Below are 20,962 nucleotides of genomic sequence, written 5' to 3' on the forward strand. Positions count from 1 at the left end.
TAATGAACACTAAGCTGCGAGGCGGCTCTGTCCCAGTGTGGGGATATAATGCTAATAAGAAGAAGAAGAAGATGGCGCGGAATACGACGAGGTGTACGCACCCGTGGCCAAACAAACGAGTGTTCGGACACTATTGACAATCGGGAATCGAGGCGGTCTGAATGCAAAACACCAGCACATCAAATGCGCCATTTTTATGCGAACCTGGAAAAAGATGCTGGCTCCAATTTGTTCTGCCGATTGAAACGTAGCCTTTATGGCTTGAAACGGTCGGTGCGGGCTTGGAATGTGAAACTTGGCAGCGTACTGAAACAGATTGGATTTGAGCTTGGTAACGCAGACTCGTGGGTTTGTGTAAAGAAAACTCATGGCAAGATGTGCTTCATTTTGGTATATAAAGACAGACGACATTGTCGTCTTCTGCCATTCGGAGAAATAATTTCTTGAGATTCGGAACGCACTAGAAAGACACTTCAAGCTGTCTACTTTAGGCGACCTTCATCAATTTCATGGGATTCATATAGAAAAAGTCAACGTCCACTACACCATGAGCCAAATAACGAAGTAACCACAAATACTCGCGACCGTGATTTTTACTCCCGAACAAAATACTGCCCTGCTTTTTGTCTATCCAGTTTTATGCGAGCGGTAATGGCCACCAGCTTGCTTGCGGTTTAGTCTCTGATCCGAGCATTCTGACCAATGTGGCATATAAGAAGGTGCTAGTGAATTCAAGCCTTATTATATACCACATTGATCAAAATGCTCGGAACAGTGGGTGTAGTTGACCTCCACAAACGTCAGATCAGAGACTAGCCCGTATGCAAGATGGCGGCCATTACCGCTCGCGGAAAACTGGATACTCTGCCCGCACTCGCGAACAAAGCAAGCGCCAGAAAAGTGCAGGCGGTAGGTTCGCGCGAATGTAGCATTTTTTGGTAGGCCCAAATACACTCTTTTCGTATTTCCACCACTGGTTTGGACATGAGGGCGCCTAGCCTTCTAAGACTCGACCCTGGGTACATACAGAAGGAAGAGCCAGCCCTGCCAACAAATGTTGTAGTATGTGGGTAGTATGTTGTATGAAGCGGTCAATACTAGACCGGACATCTCTGTGCTGCCACTTCACTGCTGTGCAGAAAGATATCAAATCCAACCGATCGCGGCTGGACAGAGGCCAAACGCAATCTGAGGTATCTTAAGGGCATCAAGAACTTGTGACTGCACCTCGGCAACGGTACAGATGGAGTTCCGGTTCCGTTAAGGTACTTGGAACTGAATGTGAGCCAAAAGTGAACCAATTGGTTCGGTTTGGAACAAATTTAAGTACCTACAATCTGAACTTTTGGTTGCTTGGGTAGTCTTGAATGCTTTGTTGATGCAGATTCAGTCGGGAACGAAGGAGATCGAAAGTCAAACTCTCAAACACTCATCAAATTCGGCGGTGGCGTCTTGAGCTGGGCCACACGTAAGCAAAACTGCGTAGCCTTATCATCTACCGAGACTGAGTTTGTGGCTCTTTCGGAAGACTGTCAGGAATTATTATGGAAGAAACTGTTGAAAGATCTTTCAGAGGACGATTCGGGCCCCATAGTAGTTTGGGAGGACAATCAATCCTGTACCAAAATGGTCGAATCGGATCGCATAAAGCGATTATCCATATCGATATCGATACAAAATACGAATTCACCAAGAATCTGCGTCAACGTTAAGTAATCAATCTACGTTACCTACCAACGGACAAGATGGTCGCGGATATTATGACAAATGCAATGGATAGAGTAACGCTGGAGCGCCACAGTGAAGCGTTCGGTGTTTGTTAAACTTCTATGCATTGATATACACCCAGGTTTTTTTTACACGGTTGGAATTCATTAATTTCTCGGTAAACCTGAACTTTCACAGCTTTTTAAATACCCCCTGAATTTACTTTGATTTTTTGTGAATTTTTTCGTGGGGTTAGCTCATTGTTTCGTTGACGCTGAAGGTCTTAAACGACTAAAACCAAACCGTGTAAAAAAAAACCTGGGTGTATCGTTAATTTGTTGATATTTTTCGGTGAAAACTAAACACACACTTTGCATAATTTTGCATAACGCTTTTCAGCCATCATCAGATTTGCAATAAATCAATCGTTCGCCACCAGTGTGGTTTTCAAACGTTTGAAACGAGTAGCAAATGCGTATTGAGCAATCTCAAATGAGGCGTTATGGGTTATTGGCGGCAAAGAGATGTTGCTTACAACAAGACTGCCATCGTTACTTAAATGGCAGCGTTTCTAGTATAGGTGAAACAAAGATTTATTTCAGATGTGACCAGTTGGATTAGTAGCAATCCTGATCAGACCAATTTAGCCCTCATGCAGATATTGTCCGAATATGGAGTTAGAAGAAGTATTTGCACAGGTTAGAGTACGACCAGGTTTGTTGATCGGCTTAGCGAAATTCTATGCTACTCGTTAACGGCAAGGTCAACTTTGCCAAGGGTTATTGATAATTCATCCGACATTAATTGCATAAATAGTGATTTTTCAACCGATTCAAAAACTGGAATGAGGAAACTCAAGAATAAACAAATTCTACCGATGATCAAATAATGTGCAATAAAATTCCGTAAGCAACAAATACTACTGTATCAGGTTGTATCAGCATTTTTCCTGATAAACGGGAACAAATTAATAAAAGAAGGTGGGTGTAGTCGACCTCTAATAATGGTCGAATAATGAGCTTTGGACCCAACACAGTGACAAGATATATGTTATCCCAAGTAAATATTATTTTGAAATTATTTCTTATTTAAAAAGGTCTTGAAGGTCATTGATCATTTTATAAGATTACTGTGAAACCAGCATAAAACTTGAATGTAACTGGGCTGGGAATGTGATCCAACCTCTTGAAGCAGTTGTTATCGATGTGATCAATCCCTGAAAAAAGTTTAGATACTCTCCGGATCCAATACTGAGTAGTTGAAATAGTAACTAAGCTTTCATATTGAGGGATAAAAGTTCTTTTCACGCACTGCGCAGAATCATCCACAATGAAAGATCTTCGAAATTCTCATTGCTTTACTCTTGTCAAAAATATTAAAATTTCATACTTATTCCAAAAATTGAAAACAAAGTAATTCGACGACAATCATCAATGTAAGTTGCCCGAGCAATCATCGTATTCATTCAGAATTAGGAAAAAAATCAAATCTCATGATCACCCAAAATAAAGTTCTAGTACTGGAACAGATGCATCTTCAAAATACGCGTAAATCAACTCAATTCGCAAGTACTTCGATGATCGCCACTACTGACTAAAACCTCCGTTCTCCGTTTACTGTAACACGTAACCTAAAACTAATCAATATATACGTACATATCATTAAAACTGAGAAACTAAATCTTACAAACATAGAATGCCCTGATTGAGTTTGTTTTGTGTTTTTTATTTCATCGTGCGTTAGACCTGCAGAGTTTGCGCGTACGGTTGTAGTTGTGTGATGATGTTAAACATGTGTGCCTATGGGTGCGTGTGTAGCTTCATGATCCTAACTACCCTTAAAACTTGTGTGTACTTCGATAATGACTTCAACTCTCTATATAAGAACTAAACAACTAACATAAAATAATATATTCGTACGGTTGTATGCGTGGCTTGAGTCTGATTCGAGATTGCAACCGACACGACGGCAGCGCCACCCTAGATATATGTACGATAAAAAAAATAGAATGAGTAGATTTGCGTTTATAACTGAGAAGTAAACCTAATCTCAAACTCGCACGCAGTACTAGAGGAGTGGTTTCCATTGAGTATTTGTCCCTACACTGACTGACTGACTGACTGTTATGGATGACGTTTTCTTACAACACTATTTTACTGACTATTATTGGATTTTGGAAATTGTGCTACACCAAAATTCGTAAGCTGCCGAAAACGTAAAATAGTTTGTGTGGTTCGGTTGTTCGTCTCTTTATGTATGTATAGCATGAGCTAATCTACTACCTACGAGCGAGTACTAACTTCTCGCGAGAGAGATTGAGACTCATTTCTAACGCTATTGGATTCTGTTTTTGTTTGTTTAATGTGTTTCGTCTTCTTTACTCTATACTCGTTTTTCTCTGTTTGTCCATTTAACTTGGATTACATTCTTGTTAGTCGATAACTTTGGCTCTTTTTCTTGTTATTGTTTTTGTAAGGTTCGCTCTCGCTCTTTTTCGTTTCGTAGTAGAATAATTTTAATATAAAATCATTCTGCCGAGTGTTTTTTGTTCTTATTTTATCGAGTCGGTGTTGAGTGATAATCATCTATGAATATCTGTAATCAAGGACAACGACGTGGACTGAGAACTTACACTTTAATCTAGTACTGTATTTCTACCAGATGTGCTGAGCAGTACTTGAATACGATCATTTTTTGAACTCCACAAATCTTTTTATTTCACATATGACAATCAGAAAATACAATCTATTGAGATTTTGAGCATTACCATCTGGGTGTAACGAATTCTAGAAACTGTATAAACCGTACCTAACACTGACAAACTGCTTAAATTCTTTGTATTGTGGTAACTGAAAAATCTACTGTAAACAAAATAATTTTGGAAGCTTCATAGGATGACTTTGTAACATTGGCCGTACCGAAAAGGGACAAAAAATCTGTTTCTACAGGAACTGCTGGACGTTGCTACTCTATTCGGGTACATGCGTACCGACACACTATTTCATCATGGAAGGAACCGGTTGTAAAAAATGGGAAAACTTTCTTCTGAGTATACTGACTGTTGCAGTCTTATCTTCTATGGGGTTGTACCAAAAATCTTTCAAAACTATCAATCCTACCTTTAGTAGAGAGATTAACCTTCTTGTCACGATCGAATATCATCATTTGTTTCAGTGTAGTCAGATTGAATCCTTGACTCCTATTTTTTCAGGGTCGACGAGTGAATCACGAAATTACTAGCGAATATCTACAACTGTAGATATTTCGAAAATAGAGAGCGGAATTTTTACTGCGATGGAACGGCGTTGTAGGCCTCTTTCTCCTTCATCATATTAATCATCATCTTTCATGGTTTTGCTACAACTTTGGTATCGATCCTGGATTAGTGTTTCTATGCGTTGGTTTGTTGTTTAATATCCATTCATTCATTTCCTCTCTGTGGTGGGGGGACCTATCCGCACCCTGCTTGGCTGTTTGTTTTCCGGTGTTACGATGTTTAGAAAACAAAATTATAACTATCTCGCCTTCACACTCAAATGTAAACAAACGGAAGCGCGTGCGAATATGGGTTTTGTGTTGTATACTTGTTATACAAAATGGCGGATGTATGGAACAAATTGTGCCCACTTAAATCTAGTATGGCGCAAAGCGATTGTACGTTCCTCGGTACATGGTTGCCTGGAAATCGAGAATACACGTTAGTGGGATGTACTAGAATATAGTGAGCAATGATTTTACCCCGTAGCCGGGAACTGGTCCAATTCCGTGACCCAGATAAGGATCAGCATATTCACGTCCGTATCTAAAATCAACCGATGACAATCATAAGATTTGTGCTTACAATGTGCTAGCCAGAGTGTACACTGCCAAAAATATCTATATAAGATATATGTGTAGCCGTTATAAATTTTTGCAATAGCACCACCCTAATATAATCGATATGGAACCACACATAAATTAAATATTTGCTAATTTGAGACCACACATAAAGTTTATTTGGATATATATTTTATAAGTAGTTCGCGTGGAGAATGGTAATGTGTGCGCTGATATACATCATAAGTAAAATCTATGGATTTTTGCCAATAAATATGTGTGGATTTTTAGTAGTGTATGTAATTAAGAGTGGCGACATGTACCGCATTTGACAGGTATCCTGCTCGTTTGGAACGCGATTTTGTAGGGGAATGACAGATGAATTTTGTTCCAATTCTGACAGTGTCGCCACTCTTAATTACATACACTCTGGTGCTAGCATACTAATCTAGTACTGCATAAGATGTATTACGCAACTTACCCTGCAACAGTGGCGTAGCCTGCCACGGTCGGTTGAGCTGCCGCTGCTGCTCCATAGGCGGCTCTTGCTGCCACAGCCGTATAGGTTGCTGCATTGTAGGCCTGCTGAGCTTGCGACAATGGCGTTTTTAATAGGGGTGCAGCAGCCTAGAATGAAAGAATACAAAACTGTGTTAAAAACATATTCGGTTCAAAAATATATTGATTATACTTATTTAAAAATAGACGATTACACTAAATTGAAACATTAATGATTTACAATGTTATGAAAACTCATATGTGAATATGTACGTTATGTGGAAGATATTGATTTGGAAAATGTATTGGAGGTAACCACTTTCCCTTCGATGGGACTCGAACCCATGACCCTACAGTACGCTAGACTGGTGCTTTAACCAACTAAGCTACGAAAGACCTCCGTCGGCCTTCGCAACCTAGCGGCTACTGAACGAGCTCGAGATTCCCAAATTGGACGCATAGTCAAATCTCGCAATCCATTTCTCAAGCCAATACTTCCACATGTGTATTGTACAAGTCCACATTAGAGGAGCGTGAGTGTTTAGAATGTCTGGCGGCTATACACATTCTTCGTCAGCAACGGTACTGATCAAGTGAGGTTGTGTAAGCTGTTTGCCAGTCGGTCGTCAAGCTCAGACCCGACCGCATTGCGTAGGCAAGAGCACGCAACTCAAGTTCAGTTCAATCAAAGGTAATTGCCTATTTCCGGGGATTAAACCACCCGACTTGGTAAATTAACGTAAATAGGCAATCACCTTTGATTAAACATTAATGATTTCAATTTAAGCCAAAATAATCCGCACCTGATGGATACATGTAGAACATTTTCGAGGACGATATCAAATCTACGGTGCAACTCAAGCAAATTGCAAAAATCTTCTGAATTTTGAAAAAAGATCTGAGATTGGGCCAACAATGGAACAGTTCGTTTTAAGATTTTAAATTCTATACCCTTGCTCAAAACGCTAACAGTTACCTCCTATTCTCGAAAAGCATGTTGTAGCAACTCTCATGTGTTGATCAAAAACGGAACTGACCAAGTCCTAACAATTAATTGGGAAAGGACGGGAGTTTTGATGCGCGGTTATAGTTGCTTAACTAGAAACTAAGAATACCTCTGCATCTCCACAATGGTCACAGTAAGGACATTGGATACACCGTGGGAGATGATGTGATAACAAAGAATTCTTTTTCCGGTCGTATTTTGGATAATCTAAGCAACATATTCCTAAATATTCTAAATAATTCAAACAAAAATAAGATGGTAATTAATGTACGGGTAACATTTTAAATGAGCGCAGAAAATGTATATCGTGTAAAAACAGAATCCCGTGTTCTCGATGTTGAACTGGCGATAGTACTTCCAAACACGCACTAATTAATACACAAATTCTTATTTCCGCTGAACAAATCAAAAACAATCATGTCGCGCCTTCCGATATTCACAAACAAACTGATGCTAAAGAAAGCAGAATCTTTCGCGTAATGTGATCCTGCATGTCTACTGGCATGAAGCGAGGAGCTGCTATTCCTCGAAACTCAACATTAGCAGCACCATATCACACAATTTCCGGAGGAGTGACAACTCGGGGGCTTTCAGAAGTTCAGTGCTCGAGCTATTAAACAGAGAATTCAAAAATTACGAATACGGGTATACGAATGGGTCCGTTTTAGGTCATGGAGTAGGCGTCAGGGTCGCCGGGACCAACATGACTATCTCGAATAGTCTCCCGCCCGGACATCTGTACCACTTTCCTCCTACCCGTCAAGCGGGATTTTTTAGAAATCTTTGAAAATATAAAAAGAAAATGAGATGAAATTTACATCAGTAAATCCCTTCGGAAATTCGGATAAATTTCTCTTCAGAAATTCGGATGAATTTCCCTTCGGAAATTGGCATGAATTTCTCTTCGGATATTCGGATGAATTTCCCTTCAGAAATTCGAATGAATTTCCCTTCGGAAATTCGCATGAATTTCCCTTCGGAAATTCGGATGAATTTCCCTTCGGATATTGGCATGAATTTCTCTTCGGATATTCGGATGAATTTCCCTTCTGAAATTCGGATGAATTTCCCTTCGGAAATTGGCATGAATTTCTCTTCGGATATTCGGATGAATTTCCCTTCAGAAATTCGAATGAATTTCCCTTAGGAAATTTGGTGAATTTCCCTTAGAAATTTCGGTGAATCTCCCTTCGGAAATTCGGTGAATTTCCCTTCGGAAATTCGAACTAATTTCCCTTCGGAAATTCGGATGACTTTAGCTTGGAATATTCGGATGACTTTATCTTTGAAAATTCAGATGTCTTTATCTTCGGAAATTCGGGTGAATTTCCCTTTGCAAATTCGGATGAATTTCCCTTCGGTATTTTTTTTTGGTGAATTTGGATGAATTTCCCTTCGGAAATTCGAATGAATTTCCCTTCGGAAATTCGAATGAATTTCCCTTCGGAAATTCGAATGAATTTCCCTTCGGAAATTCGAATGAATTTCCCTTCGGAAATTCGAATGAATTTCCCTTCGGAAATTCGAATGAATTTCCCTTCGGAAATATGAAGAATTTTCTCAGTGTACAGTAGCCATTCGATAACTGCAAAATGTTTACTTTTCAGTTAACGAACGCCGTTCGATAATTGCAACGCATTCTAGACGTCAAACGGTTCTCAATCAACGTCAGATGCAATAACAGTGCATCTAAATGTGAGCACAATGCAGCTGTCATTGAGTTTGACATCAGTTTGAAGTTTAGCGGTCCGATAACTGCAAAACTGTTGCAACTATCGAATTGCAGTTCAATGACTTGCAGCTATCGAACGTTTACTGTACTGTGTGGGCGGTGACGCATTTGCTCTCTAACCAGTAATTTCTCCAGCAGCTATCACGGCTATAGGTGTCAGAAATCCATTCTAGTTCCTAAATTCATTGAGCCACCCGAGGACATCGCCCAAAAATGACCGTATGACTATGAGGTACCGTTTTACCCCGCTTTTCCTAGATAGGTCAAATTTATTGTTTTTCTCAAAAGGTGAAGGATTCCTAATTAAAATATTTAATATGGAGGCGCCCGGTATTTCAAATAGTTTGAGAACATGAAGAACGTAACTGTACGACTCTCGCGCTTAGAATCACAGGAACTGAACTGCATAGGTCGATTTTTCGATCACTGCAGTTACGCCCCTATGATCCTAAGCGATAAATAATTTATTTTTTTGTTGCTAGTGATACAACAATTTCAAAATGACTGATTTTTTCTGACTATTTCGAAAGAGAATCACTAAGGGATAAGTTTGACATGAATAAAAGTTCTCCGCTCCGTTTCCTCATTTTTGTGAATACACTGAAATCGGAATCTATGCGAGACCGTGTAAATCAGAACCACATGATCGCAAAATGAACAAATTAATCTCAAAACCTGCGTAAATACTAAAACTTGCGAAGCGAAGTGATAATGGAACTATTGAACCATTAAGTTTGACCATCTGAAAAACTTAGCCACCTTTTTCTAAATTTGTGAAATATGAAAATTTACTTTGGACAGCTCATGTATTGCTAACTAAGCTTGTCGAGACAACATGCCTAACTACTAACAAACAACGGAGAAAAGTTCAATCTAAAAAAATCGTCAGTTAAAAATATTTTGAAATTCTAGCGATTATTTCTATATTACTTTTAGTATAAATAAAAGTCTCATACCCATTTTTCCCCTTTTTTAAGAAAACCCCCGTCAGTGTTAACCACATAAATTTTATGTTGATGTCGTCGTTTGATTCCTTTATGATATGGAGCAAAATCGAATTTTAGCGCAAATGAAATGCACACGTTCTCTCGTATAAAGCTAACCTATAAGAGGTTAACCGGATGAGGTCACCCTTACTTGGGAAAAAATGTGATAACCCAAGAAAGTCGTCCTCACAGCGCAAAGGTCCAGCTGCCGCCACAAAAAAGAAAATGTGTAATGAAATTCTTCCGATGTGTAGAATTTCATAACATATATTGGTTGGTACTGGAAATGGTGCACGCTGCACATACAGAAGGAACCGACTTAATTAGTTCGGCGGAAGCATTGTGGGATAATAAATAACGCAAATTTATTGTTGTATTAATTCGATTGTGCGATATCGTTCGGAGAGAGAGGTCGGGAAAAAATCATAGTAATAGGGGAGAGTAGTTGACAAAAGGCGGATTGGATTCACAGCTTTGCGGAAATATGTACAACAAAGTAGGCCAAGCTGAAAGTTGCTCAGTTTACTAATCCCGGTCTCGAAAGCTTTCGAGTGAGGTTTTTCTCAAGAATGCTCATTCTAGTCATGTAGCAAACTAATGCATAGGTACATATTACTTGGCTTAGAAACCCCTAAACTGTAAACTGGGATACAGAACCGAAAAAGGAGAAGAACGTTTTTCTCCTACTGGCAATGATGTCTCAGTGAGGGCAACTTTCTCCTATGAATTCATTTATTTTTCCTGTATGATGGAGTCATCACAATAAAATCGAGCTCGACTATGGTATCAATATAGTTAGTACCGTCACGTTTGTAATAAATTTCATTGTCCGCTCGGAAATGAAATTGATTTTTTTTTACATTGACCTATGAAAAAGTGTATTCACACTTTTTGAGCTGCCCCACAATAAATTTCTTATTCAGTGATGTGTCACAGCAAGAATTTATCGAAGTCGTGATTCGCTTGTCAATTTGATGCTTCATTAGCGACAACAGCCAACCACGCTTAATGGTTTTATGTTCTGGTTTAATTTTGCGTTGAATGTTGTTTGGTTAAAAAATTTCCTCCGAAAAGGGCAACGCATTTCGAAAACCAAAAGGATTGTTTGTCAAACAAAACTTCTGAAAGGGTTCACTTTTCTCGCACTCTCCGAGCCCAGTTCTTAACAGAGTGGGGATCGTGGTTCATGAAGGAAGGACTCGAATTCCACCCCTTTTTTGCAAGTTGATGATTAATTCATGAAATTCAAATCTCCTGTGCGGCGGCAGAAGAGAGGCAGCCACCTTTTTATTAACAGGGAAGGTGCTATCACACTCACGCCGCTGAAACGGGATATTCGTTCTCGGAATCCCGCTACGATGAAGCTGGATAATGGCCAGTTATATGAGCCCACGTGCTGATGGAGTCGTTCCATTCAATTACATGGTTCCATTAGCGTAAAAGTCGTCCCTTCTTTCGCGGTGAACCCTAACGAATAAATGCATGGAATGTCGATTTAAGACTCTTTTGTGTTTAGGTGAACCGTTGCGTTGGAGGTTGACGCTGATGGAAATTTATTTCCGAAATCGCGTTAAATCTAATTTCGTTGTAAAAGTGGCACAGTAAAGACGTTTGTCCAACGAGAAGGGTTCTGTCGAATTGATAAAGGCAACTGTTTGTGCATTGGTTGGATTTCTAAGGAAACTTTTGTTTGTGTTGGGATGATATTTCTTTATCAATATTGGCTCCATTGGAACGAATAATGGCATCACAGCAGCGCTTTTTGAGTTTAACTGAAATTATTTTCAGGTTTTGGTTTTTTTTAGGCACTAGAATGCCATTAGAAACCATGAAATAAAATGAAAATTTGTAATCTTCAGATTCCTAAATTAGTTTAATTCGATCTCAATATAGTTTAGTTTCAAATCAAGAATCTTGGAGCTAGAAAATCCTGTTAAAAAAATATTATAAAAATTCAAACCGCGTTTAAATCCAACGAACTGTTTTTTTAAGTTATGATGTCCGCCAACGACATAGCTTCGAGACAATCGCGTTTCGCTTTGATCGTTGCGACGCTGCTTCGCTTTTCTGCCTGTAACTTTGCAACAATAAAAACGGCCCTGAATAAAATATAACCCTTTATCGTTATTTCTACTACTTCCTCGCTGGAGGAGCTTTCAGGAAGAAGACAAGCTATTTATCGAAAGAACTGTACGGAAATATTTTGTGACGAAGTAATAACATAAAAATAACAAATTTTGATGTGATATCAGATTTTGTTATTTTCATGTTATTCACGAATAACATAAAATAAAGTCTCAAGAACGGGGGTCTCTAGAAGCCTTGCGAATAAAGTCGTAGGATTGCCAATCTGGAGACGGCGAGTTCGATTCTCGGTCCATGCTAGGATGTTTTCGGGTTGGAAACTTTCACGACACCCAGGACATAGTGTATCCACTGTACTTGCTACACAAGATACATACTCATGCAATGGCGGGAATAGAAAAGCTTTTAACTAATAACCGAGGAATTGCTAATTCAACTAATAACTGAATAGAATACTAAGTTGAAAAGCGGGCCAAGTTCCAACTGGAATGTAGAGCCTTTGAAGAAGAAGAAAAATCTCAAAAAGAAATTGTCTTATGATAACAAAATTTGTTATTTATATGTTATTGTAAGGAAGTGCAGAACATTAATCGGATGAATTTCCCTTCGGAAATTCGGATAAAATTCCCTTCGGAAATTGGGATGAATTTCCCTTCCTCGCAGTTATTCGGATGGATTTCCCTTCGGAAATTTGGAAGAATATCCTTTCGGATATTGGGATTCATTTCCCTTCGGAAATTCGAATGAATTTCCCTCCGGAAATTCGAATTAATTTCTCTTCAGAAAATCGAATGAATTTCCCTTCGGAATTTCAAAAGAATTTTCCTTCGTAGATTCGAATGAATTTCTCTTCGGAAATTCGGATGAAGTTTCCTTCAGAAATTCTAATGAATTCGGGAGATAAAATCGGGATATTACTACATCATCTTTTTTCTTCTTTTTTCATACAACATCAAAGCGCTGATTCGTAGCTGACTGTCGGAAATCACATCTCAAAAGTCGTCGACAAAGCCTCCCGAGCTCTTGGATGTATCATCGAAATTGCAAGAATACTTCTCCGATGTATTGGCTAAAATCTCTGTTCCGCGGTTTGGAGCCCTAATTACAACAATGGTGTCGAACGGATAGAATCTGTACAACGTCGTTCGTCGGGATCGAAGCGTAGGGATCTCCGCAGGTTATCTTAGAATAACCCACTCCAGTTGCCACGTTATGAAGCCCATTGCCAACTTATCGGTCTTAAGCCTCTGAGTATTCGAAGGAATTTATGCCGAGTCTATGGCTGATGCGTTACAGGGTAGGATCGACTGCGGAACCATCTTACAATAAATCAGCATCAGCGTGCAACTCCCACCGCCGCGTAATACATAATATAATGCTTCGCCTACCGATTCGTCGTACTAGCTATGGATGTGGCAATGCTATCCATATGGCCTACAACAGGAAGAAACTACCAAGGGATTACTTATCTTGGCGTGGAATCGAAAGTGCTTGTGTCACTGGTCTACGAGAAATTTTTTACCTCATGCAAAAACTATTAGTTTGAAACAACACGGCTTCTTTCCAGGGCCGATCGGTAGAAACGAATCTCGTCATCTTTACATCTTTTTGTATGGATAATATGGGCAAAAAGTTCCAAGTCGATGTTGTGTGATCTATCAGTTGCATTTGATAATGTGCAACTGACTTCGATCATATCTAGTGCAACGTCAAGTCATTGTCATCATTGGGGATCACTCATCTCATTGTTTTTCGAACAGCCCCGGAGTCCTCCAAGGAAGCACGCTTGATCCATTGTTATTTTTGCTCTTCGTGAATGATGTAACCTTTATCCTGCAACGTGGAGGCCTGCTGCTGATGATTGCGGACGATACCAAAATTTATCTCGTAGTACAAAATCTGGCGGACTGCCAAGAATAGCAGAAGCTCTTAGATTCATTCAAAGGTTGGTGTGAGCGTAATATGATGGTCCTGGCCATTCCGAAGTGCTACGTAATTAGCTTTCATCACACAGCCAAAACCGTGATGTTTGATTATAGTATGGCAGGAACTACTTTACAGCGTGTTGATCATGTTAAAGATCTTGGCGTACCCCATGGACGGACCCGCTGAATTTACCACCGTATGCTGATCACTGTTGTTTGATTGGGCTGGATACTTGGGTGCCAATGAAAATGACATTTTCGAATTTCAAAAATCGGCATTGCTCACAAGTTTCATTACTCCAAAATGTGACCATGCAAAATTTGAGCTCAATCGGACATGATTTAGAGGTGCATACATTTCATCAAAGTTTTGAAATTTTGTACCCATGAAAATTTGTCCGAGGAAGGACCAAAGGAAAAGTCGAAAATCTAATTTTTGTTTTTGATGCCAAATGACTTAAAAATGCATGAAACGTCGAGATCTGATGTTATTTAAAAAAAAACATATTTTTTTGGAAAAAAAAATCGATTTTTTCTCTTTTCTCTTTTTGGGATGATGAAATTTTTTTTCATCGAATTTTAACACCTGACGATACGCAAACGATTTCGTTGCCAAAAATATCCCCTATGCAAAATTTGAGCTCAATCAGACATGATTTAGGGGTGCTAAAATTAATCAAAACTTTTTTTTTCTCACGAGGGGGGATTTTTTTTTGTTTTCTGATGCCAAAGGACTCAAAATGCATGAAACTTTGAGAATTAATTTTTTGAAAAAAAAAAAAAAAAACAGTAGAGGGTTACGACCGCAAATTGAACGTAGAATTGTGTATAGTGGGAGGATACGAAACTTGATCATCAACAGTTCATGCATTTCCATGCCGGATGGCTGATAGCCGAAATGTAGGCAATTTACTGTTATAGTGAATTCCAACATTGGCTGGTGAAATTTATTTTTTCAATAGTTAAATGCATTGAATCAATTGTTTACAATAGTTGTAATGAATCTTGTGTAGTTTGCTGATCGATTCATACCAAAACCTCCGGAATCCGTTGAAAAACGGCTGAGTACTTCCTGACCTCTTTTCGTGACGGCCCCAAATTTGAAACTTTGGAATGACCCCCCTATCTTACCGAAAGACGTAATTCTACGTCAAAAACGGCTGTTTTTCAACTTCGAAAAAAATTATTATGACGAAAGCAATTTTTCATTGAATTCAAAAACCTCAAGCCCTAAGGGATGGTTCACTAATTACGTAAACACATATGGGAGAGTGAGGTCTGTCATTTTCTTACCCTTCATATAAACAAAAAAAAAGGTGTGGGAAAAATCTTACAAAAGAGGAAAGGGGGGTCCGAAAAACCTAGAAAAAATGCTAAAAATGTAATTATTGAACGACCCCTAAAATATGCCCCTATGAAAAATTTGAGCTCCATCGGACATGATTTAGAGGTGCTCAAAATCTTGCTATCAAAATTTTGAATTTTTTGTAACTTTGAAAACTTTTGAGATCAGATTTACGGAGAAAATTATCAGATTGATAGGCAATGTTTGTTACACTAAGGTTTATTTTAACGCGGTACCGCCAAAAATATCTCCTATGCAAAATTTGAGCTCAATCAGACATGATTTAGGGGTGCTCAAAATAAATCAAAACTTTTTTTTTCTCACAAGAGGGAAATAATTTTTTTGTTTTCTGATGCCAAAAGACTCAAAATGCATGAAACTTTGAGAATAAATTTTTTGAAAAAAAAACGACTGTTTTGCGACTTCGAAAAAATGTCTTATGGCGAAAGCAATTCGGGGCTGATTTGCGATTTGGGCGTAACTTATTTTGTAAACAAACATTGCTTTATGGATTACGGAGAATGTAAGCGTTTTCATCCTAAAATAATTCCCTTATCTGGTAGAGGAAAGCTTAATCTGTCGGATCCATACCGTGGTTTCCTGGTGAAATGCTTGTTTTAGCAGGAGTTCGCCTTACAATGTTTGTTTACAAAATAAGTTACGCCCAAATCGCAAAGCGGTCCCTAATTTTTCATCGAATTCAAAAACCGGACGTTACGCAAACATTTCCTAAGCCCTAAAATATGCCCCTATGCAAAATTTGAGCTCCATCGGACATGATTTAGGAGTGCTAAAAATCTTGCTATCAAAATTTTGAATTTTTTGTAACTTGATCTTTACACGATGTGTTGTGAATTCATGCGGTACCGCGTTAAAATAAACCTCAGTGTAAAAAACATTGCCTATCAATCTGATAATTTTCTCCGTAAATCTGATCTCAAAAGTTTTCAAAGTTACAAAAAATTCAAAATTTTGATAGCTAGATTTTGAGCACCTCTAAATCATGTCCGATGGAGCTTAAATTTTGCATAGGGGCATATTTTAGGGGTCGTTCAATAATTACGCCCTTCCTCTTTTGTAAGATTTTTCCCATACATTTTTGTTTTGTTTATATGAAGAGTAAGAAAATGACAGACCCCCCTCCCCCATATGTGCTAACGTAATTAGTGAACGATCCCTTAGGGCTTAGGAAATGTTTGAGTAACGTCCGATTTTTAAATTCGATGAAAAATTGTTTTCGCCATAAGAAATTGTTTCGAAGTCCCAAAACAGACGATTTTTTTCAAAAAAATAATTCTCAAAGTTTCATGCATTTTGAGTCCTTTGGCATAAGAAAAAAAAAAGATTTCCCCCTTGTGAGAAAATAAAATAAAGTGTTGATTAATTCATGCATTTTAAGTCCTTTGGCATCAAAAAAACAAAAAAAAACAAAAAAATTCCTCTTTGAGAAAAAAAAAAAAGTTTTGATTAATTTTGAGCACTTGAGCAATCATGTCCGATTTAGCTCATATTTTTCGTAGGGGGATATTTTTGGCTACGAAAATTAATAAATGTAATTAAGTTTTCAGCAGAGTGGCGGCGATGTTCGACTTCCTCTTAACAAGGAATGCGCTACTCAGTGGTCGAGGTCATTGAGCTTAGAATTTTGTTTTCCCTCTTAATATTGTTTAATTTTTCAACTAAGATGTGATGTTTAAGTTATCTATTTATCCGTAGCGAACCTTATTTATTAAGGCTTCGTAAGGGCCTTTAGAACAAAAGATTACCAACACGATACTAATTTTTAAAAACATAAACAAGTATACTTCCAACTGAAATTAGTCACTAGCTCTCGAATTAACCCAATATTCAGATTTAAACATTTTCGCATTATTTTCTGCCGCACCCTGTATTATGATTCGAAGTTATATGAGTAGTGAATACATAACGCTCTGATGAGTATAAAGATAACAAGAAAACTGATTGCGAAGATGTAAAAAAGTATTTTTCTAAGTACAGTCGCCTCTCCACATTTCGATATTGAAGGGACCATCGAGGTAGGGAGAGATCGAGGAATAGAAGGAAAATTGAAATGGGTTCTAGATCGGCAAAACTTCGTTGCTATGAAAAACGAAAACAAAACAAATGTCATATTATGTTTTTGATGTGTTTGTCATTATCCAAAGATGGTCCAGTAGCCTACAAATTTGAATATATCGACATAGGGAGATAGAATCCTGAACAAAATATATTCAGAACACATCGAGATAGAGATATATCAGGATATTATCAAGATGTGGAAAGCCCAAATGTATGTAGATTGAAGGGACTGAGAAAACCATCGACATAGGGAGAGATGGGCAAGATAAAGAACATCGAGATGTAGAGAGTCGACTGTAATTTTAACTTTTTCGTCTTTTTAATCATTTTTGTCTTTCTCGTACACCAAGGAGTAACGAGAAGGCTATATGTCAACACAAAAAAATAGGAGGGCCAACTTTCATATACCGATCAACTTAACTCGACAAATTAAGGTAAAGTCTGTCGATAAAGTCTTTAAATCTAAATCATTGGATGGCGATCTAATCACAACTGCAACTGATCTGATGGAGCAACTGATGAAGCTGATCTCTGACCAAAAAGTGCGACGTGGGAAAATATCTTTGACAACATGGCCACTAGATCCCTTTCTATTCAACATATTCTCGGTCAAAAGTTAAGATATTTTTTTTCTGAAAATGTGGAAATCATTTCATAATTACTATGTCTGAAACTTGATTTATGCATAAGCACAAGATGTGATAGCTTCAGTTCGGAAAAGGTATTGGAGATTAACCACTTCCTTCGGTGGGGTCTGATCCAACGAAACTAGTATGCTAGACAGGTGCTTTCCCTACTTAGGTACGAAGAACCTCCGTCGTCCTCCGCAGCTTAGCGGGTACTGATGAAACCAAATTCCCAGCACCAGGCACGTAGCCGAACTCTCGCAATCCATTTTCAGAACTAACTCACTCATATGTATTTTTGCACAATGCCAACCAAGTAGGATAATTATATAGTATTTTCTGGCTCCTACACACTTGCTAGGGAAAGCACCTGTCTAGCGTACTGGTGTCGTGGGATCAAACCCCACCGAAGGGAGTGGTTACCCTCCAATATCTTTTCCGAACTAAATCTAGAAGTAATTAATAACCACTCCGGGTGGCTTAAAACCCGGAATATAGGCTATTAACTTTGAATGAACTAAATTCGAGTCTTATTGAGTGTTACCTCTCTTCCCTTATGTGGTCGGGTTGGGATTAGACGACCAACTGGCACAACCTCACACAACCCTACTTCATCGACCGCAGTTGCTGATGAAGCAAGTGTGTAGGAGCCAGAAAATACTAATTACTCATCCTACTTGGTTGGCATTGTACAAAAAATTCAGGGGAAGTACCGGCAGAAATTTTGAGAATTCCGGCAGGATCTTCCGGAAGAACTCCATAAATAATTTCCGGAGAAATTTCCACGGGAATTTTGGATTTCGAAAGAGTTTTGACGAAATATCTGGAGAAATAGGCAGATGAATTTGCAGACGAATTTTTCAGGAAATTTCCGGGCGAATTCCCTAAGAAAAAAAAATCGCTGAACAATTGTTTGAACAATTAATGTAGAAATCTTGGTTGAATTTCTGGATTAACTCCAGATAGAATGTCAGGAGAAGTTACATGGGAATTTCTGAATGATTTTCTGGTGGACGTTCTGAGAACGGAGACGTAGATATTTCTAAGGGAATTCCTAAGTGACCTGCTGAAGAAATCACCAAGGAAATATAGGAATTGTTAGGATATATGTATTTGAGAGAATTAACGGAGAAATCTCGCTTAACTTTTCAAAAGGACCTAAGTAACATTTTTTTCATGAATTAATTTGAATAGCGCAATCAACATAACAACATGAAAGCTATTGATTGCGCTATTCAAATTAATTCATGAAAAAAATGCTACTTAGGTCCTTTTGAAAAGTTAAGCGAGAAATACAGGAAACAACTTAGAGGATCGCAGTAAGTCTTGGCGCGAATAGACGTGTTTGGGTTTTCGCTGTCATGTTTTTTACCAATCTTTTTTCCGTGGACTTTTAAAACGCGTTTGTTATGCGAATTTCAAAGATGGAAATGCGTAGAAAAAAACAAAATTGTAGTGAAGTTATAGTGTTTGTGCGACGAAGGAGCTTCAGAATTCTGATCTGGATTGAAACTGCATACCTGCCTACCCGTAATATATTCCGAATGGGTTAGGAGAAACCGTGAAAATTTGCCAGTGGGTGAAAAAAAAAATCGGAACGATGGATAAGATGAAGCATGAAGATTTGAAAGTAAAAAAAGTGAGGAACATGAAAACGGTAAGAAACATCTTTTCAACAAAAAATATAATGCAATGAACTATATGCGCGCCAGATTCAAGATAATTTATTTTGAATCCGGAAGTTTGATTATGACACCTTTATCCATTTGATAAACGGTGGCATAACCAGGCGGGGCTTACTGTTAGTGATAGTGACCTCGGAGTGGACATGAAATACCAGGCATTCTGAAATGGGTCGCTGGAGCTGCAGTAGAGCTAGCACTTTCTAACTCCCGGATTAAATCTGACTGTTTTAACAGACAGCTTTCTTCCATAACATCACTGCCAGACAGTGGGGGTTAGTTTGTACACACACAAATACAGGAAATAACTTAAGGTGGATGTTTGGAGGATTTTTCGAAAGAATCCAAGGAAAAAAATGCTAGAGAAATTTGACTAGCGCACTCCTATGAGTCCTAGGGGAAACCGCCAAATGTTGAACGGCTAATTTTGTCGCCTATTGTTGAACCCCTATAAGAAATACACGTGCGTTCAACAATAGGCGAAGAAATTAGCCGTTCAACATTTGGCGGTTTCCCCTAGGACTCATAGGAGTGCGCTAGTCAAATTTCTTTAGCATTTTTTTCCTTGGATTCTTTCGAAAATTCTGGAGTAACTTCCATACGAATTTCTGGGAGAACTTTCGGTGGAATTTATGGAGAAACTTCTGGAAGAATTTCTGAAGGAACTTGTGGAGGAATTTCTGTTGGAATTTCCGGAAAAAAATCTGGAGGAACTTCTGGAGGAATTCCAGGAAGAGCTTCCGGAGGAATACCTCGAAAAACTTGCGTAAAATTTCTAATGCGCGAAATTAATTCACGCCATCATTTGCAGCAAGGCGCCGCCACGCCACCTTCGCTGACTGAAAATGATCTATCACGCCATCGTCGATAAAATTTCAATCAGCGCACAGGTCTAGATGGAACATTAAGTGAAGTCCTGTATGGAATTTTCGAACAAACTTCTAAGGTATCCCAGGAAGAGCCCTTGAGAGAAACTGCTGTTCCAGAATGACGTCCAGTAAGACGTCTTAGAAAAAATCCTAGATAGAACTTCTGATTGAATTTCTAGTGGAATGCCGGGATGAATTTTTGAAGAAACTCCTGGGAATAGACCATAACATTATATCAAATAAATAAGAAACTGAAAAAAGGACAACATAAATAAAATTAAAATAACTATATAACTATTCAACAAGTGCATAGATTGGAACTAAACTTACTGAGTATAGACGTAAGACTGTCACACATTTATGACACGCTGTTTTTTTTAAGTTTTGCTACTAAATTCGTTATCACAATGGTGTTTAAATCATATGTGAAATTATTACGTAGTATACGAAGGACCCCACGTATTGTGACATCTGTTTTAAGATGATTTAAATTTTAACTAAAATCGTTTAACGTTCAATTTTCTGAACGATTTATTTATGGTTTACGTGCTATCCAGGTAAAATGTACGTACAATCCAGGGTATGCCCTATCGAAGGTACATACTA

At 38.4% G+C, this 20,962-nt stretch overlaps 1 protein-coding gene across 17 annotated transcripts in view; it reads right to left on the bottom strand.

Annotated features, from left to right (window-relative positions):
- Positions 1-4,397: 4,397 nt before the first annotated feature.
- LOC134208729 (uncharacterized) overlaps positions 4,398-20,962 on the bottom strand; it is a 580,250-nt gene continuing 563,685 nt past the window's right edge. For all 17 annotated transcript variants that reach the window (XM_062684572.1, XM_062684587.1, XM_062684586.1 and 14 more), the window contains 3 exons: positions 6,005-6,150; positions 5,446-5,509; positions 4,398-5,385 (listed from right to left, as the gene is read on the bottom strand). In XM_062684572.1, the coding sequence (XP_062540556.1) occupies positions 5,341-5,385; positions 5,446-5,509; positions 6,005-6,150 (255 nt within the window). In that variant the 3' untranslated portion in view covers positions 4,398-5,340. The remainder of the gene's footprint in view (positions 5,386-5,445; positions 5,510-6,004; positions 6,151-20,962) is intronic.

The sequence above is a fragment of the Armigeres subalbatus genome, chromosome 2, assembly GCF_024139115.2.
Source record: "Armigeres subalbatus isolate Guangzhou_Male chromosome 2, GZ_Asu_2, whole genome shotgun sequence".
Classification (NCBI taxonomy): Eukaryota; Metazoa; Arthropoda; class Insecta; order Diptera; family Culicidae; genus Armigeres; species Armigeres subalbatus.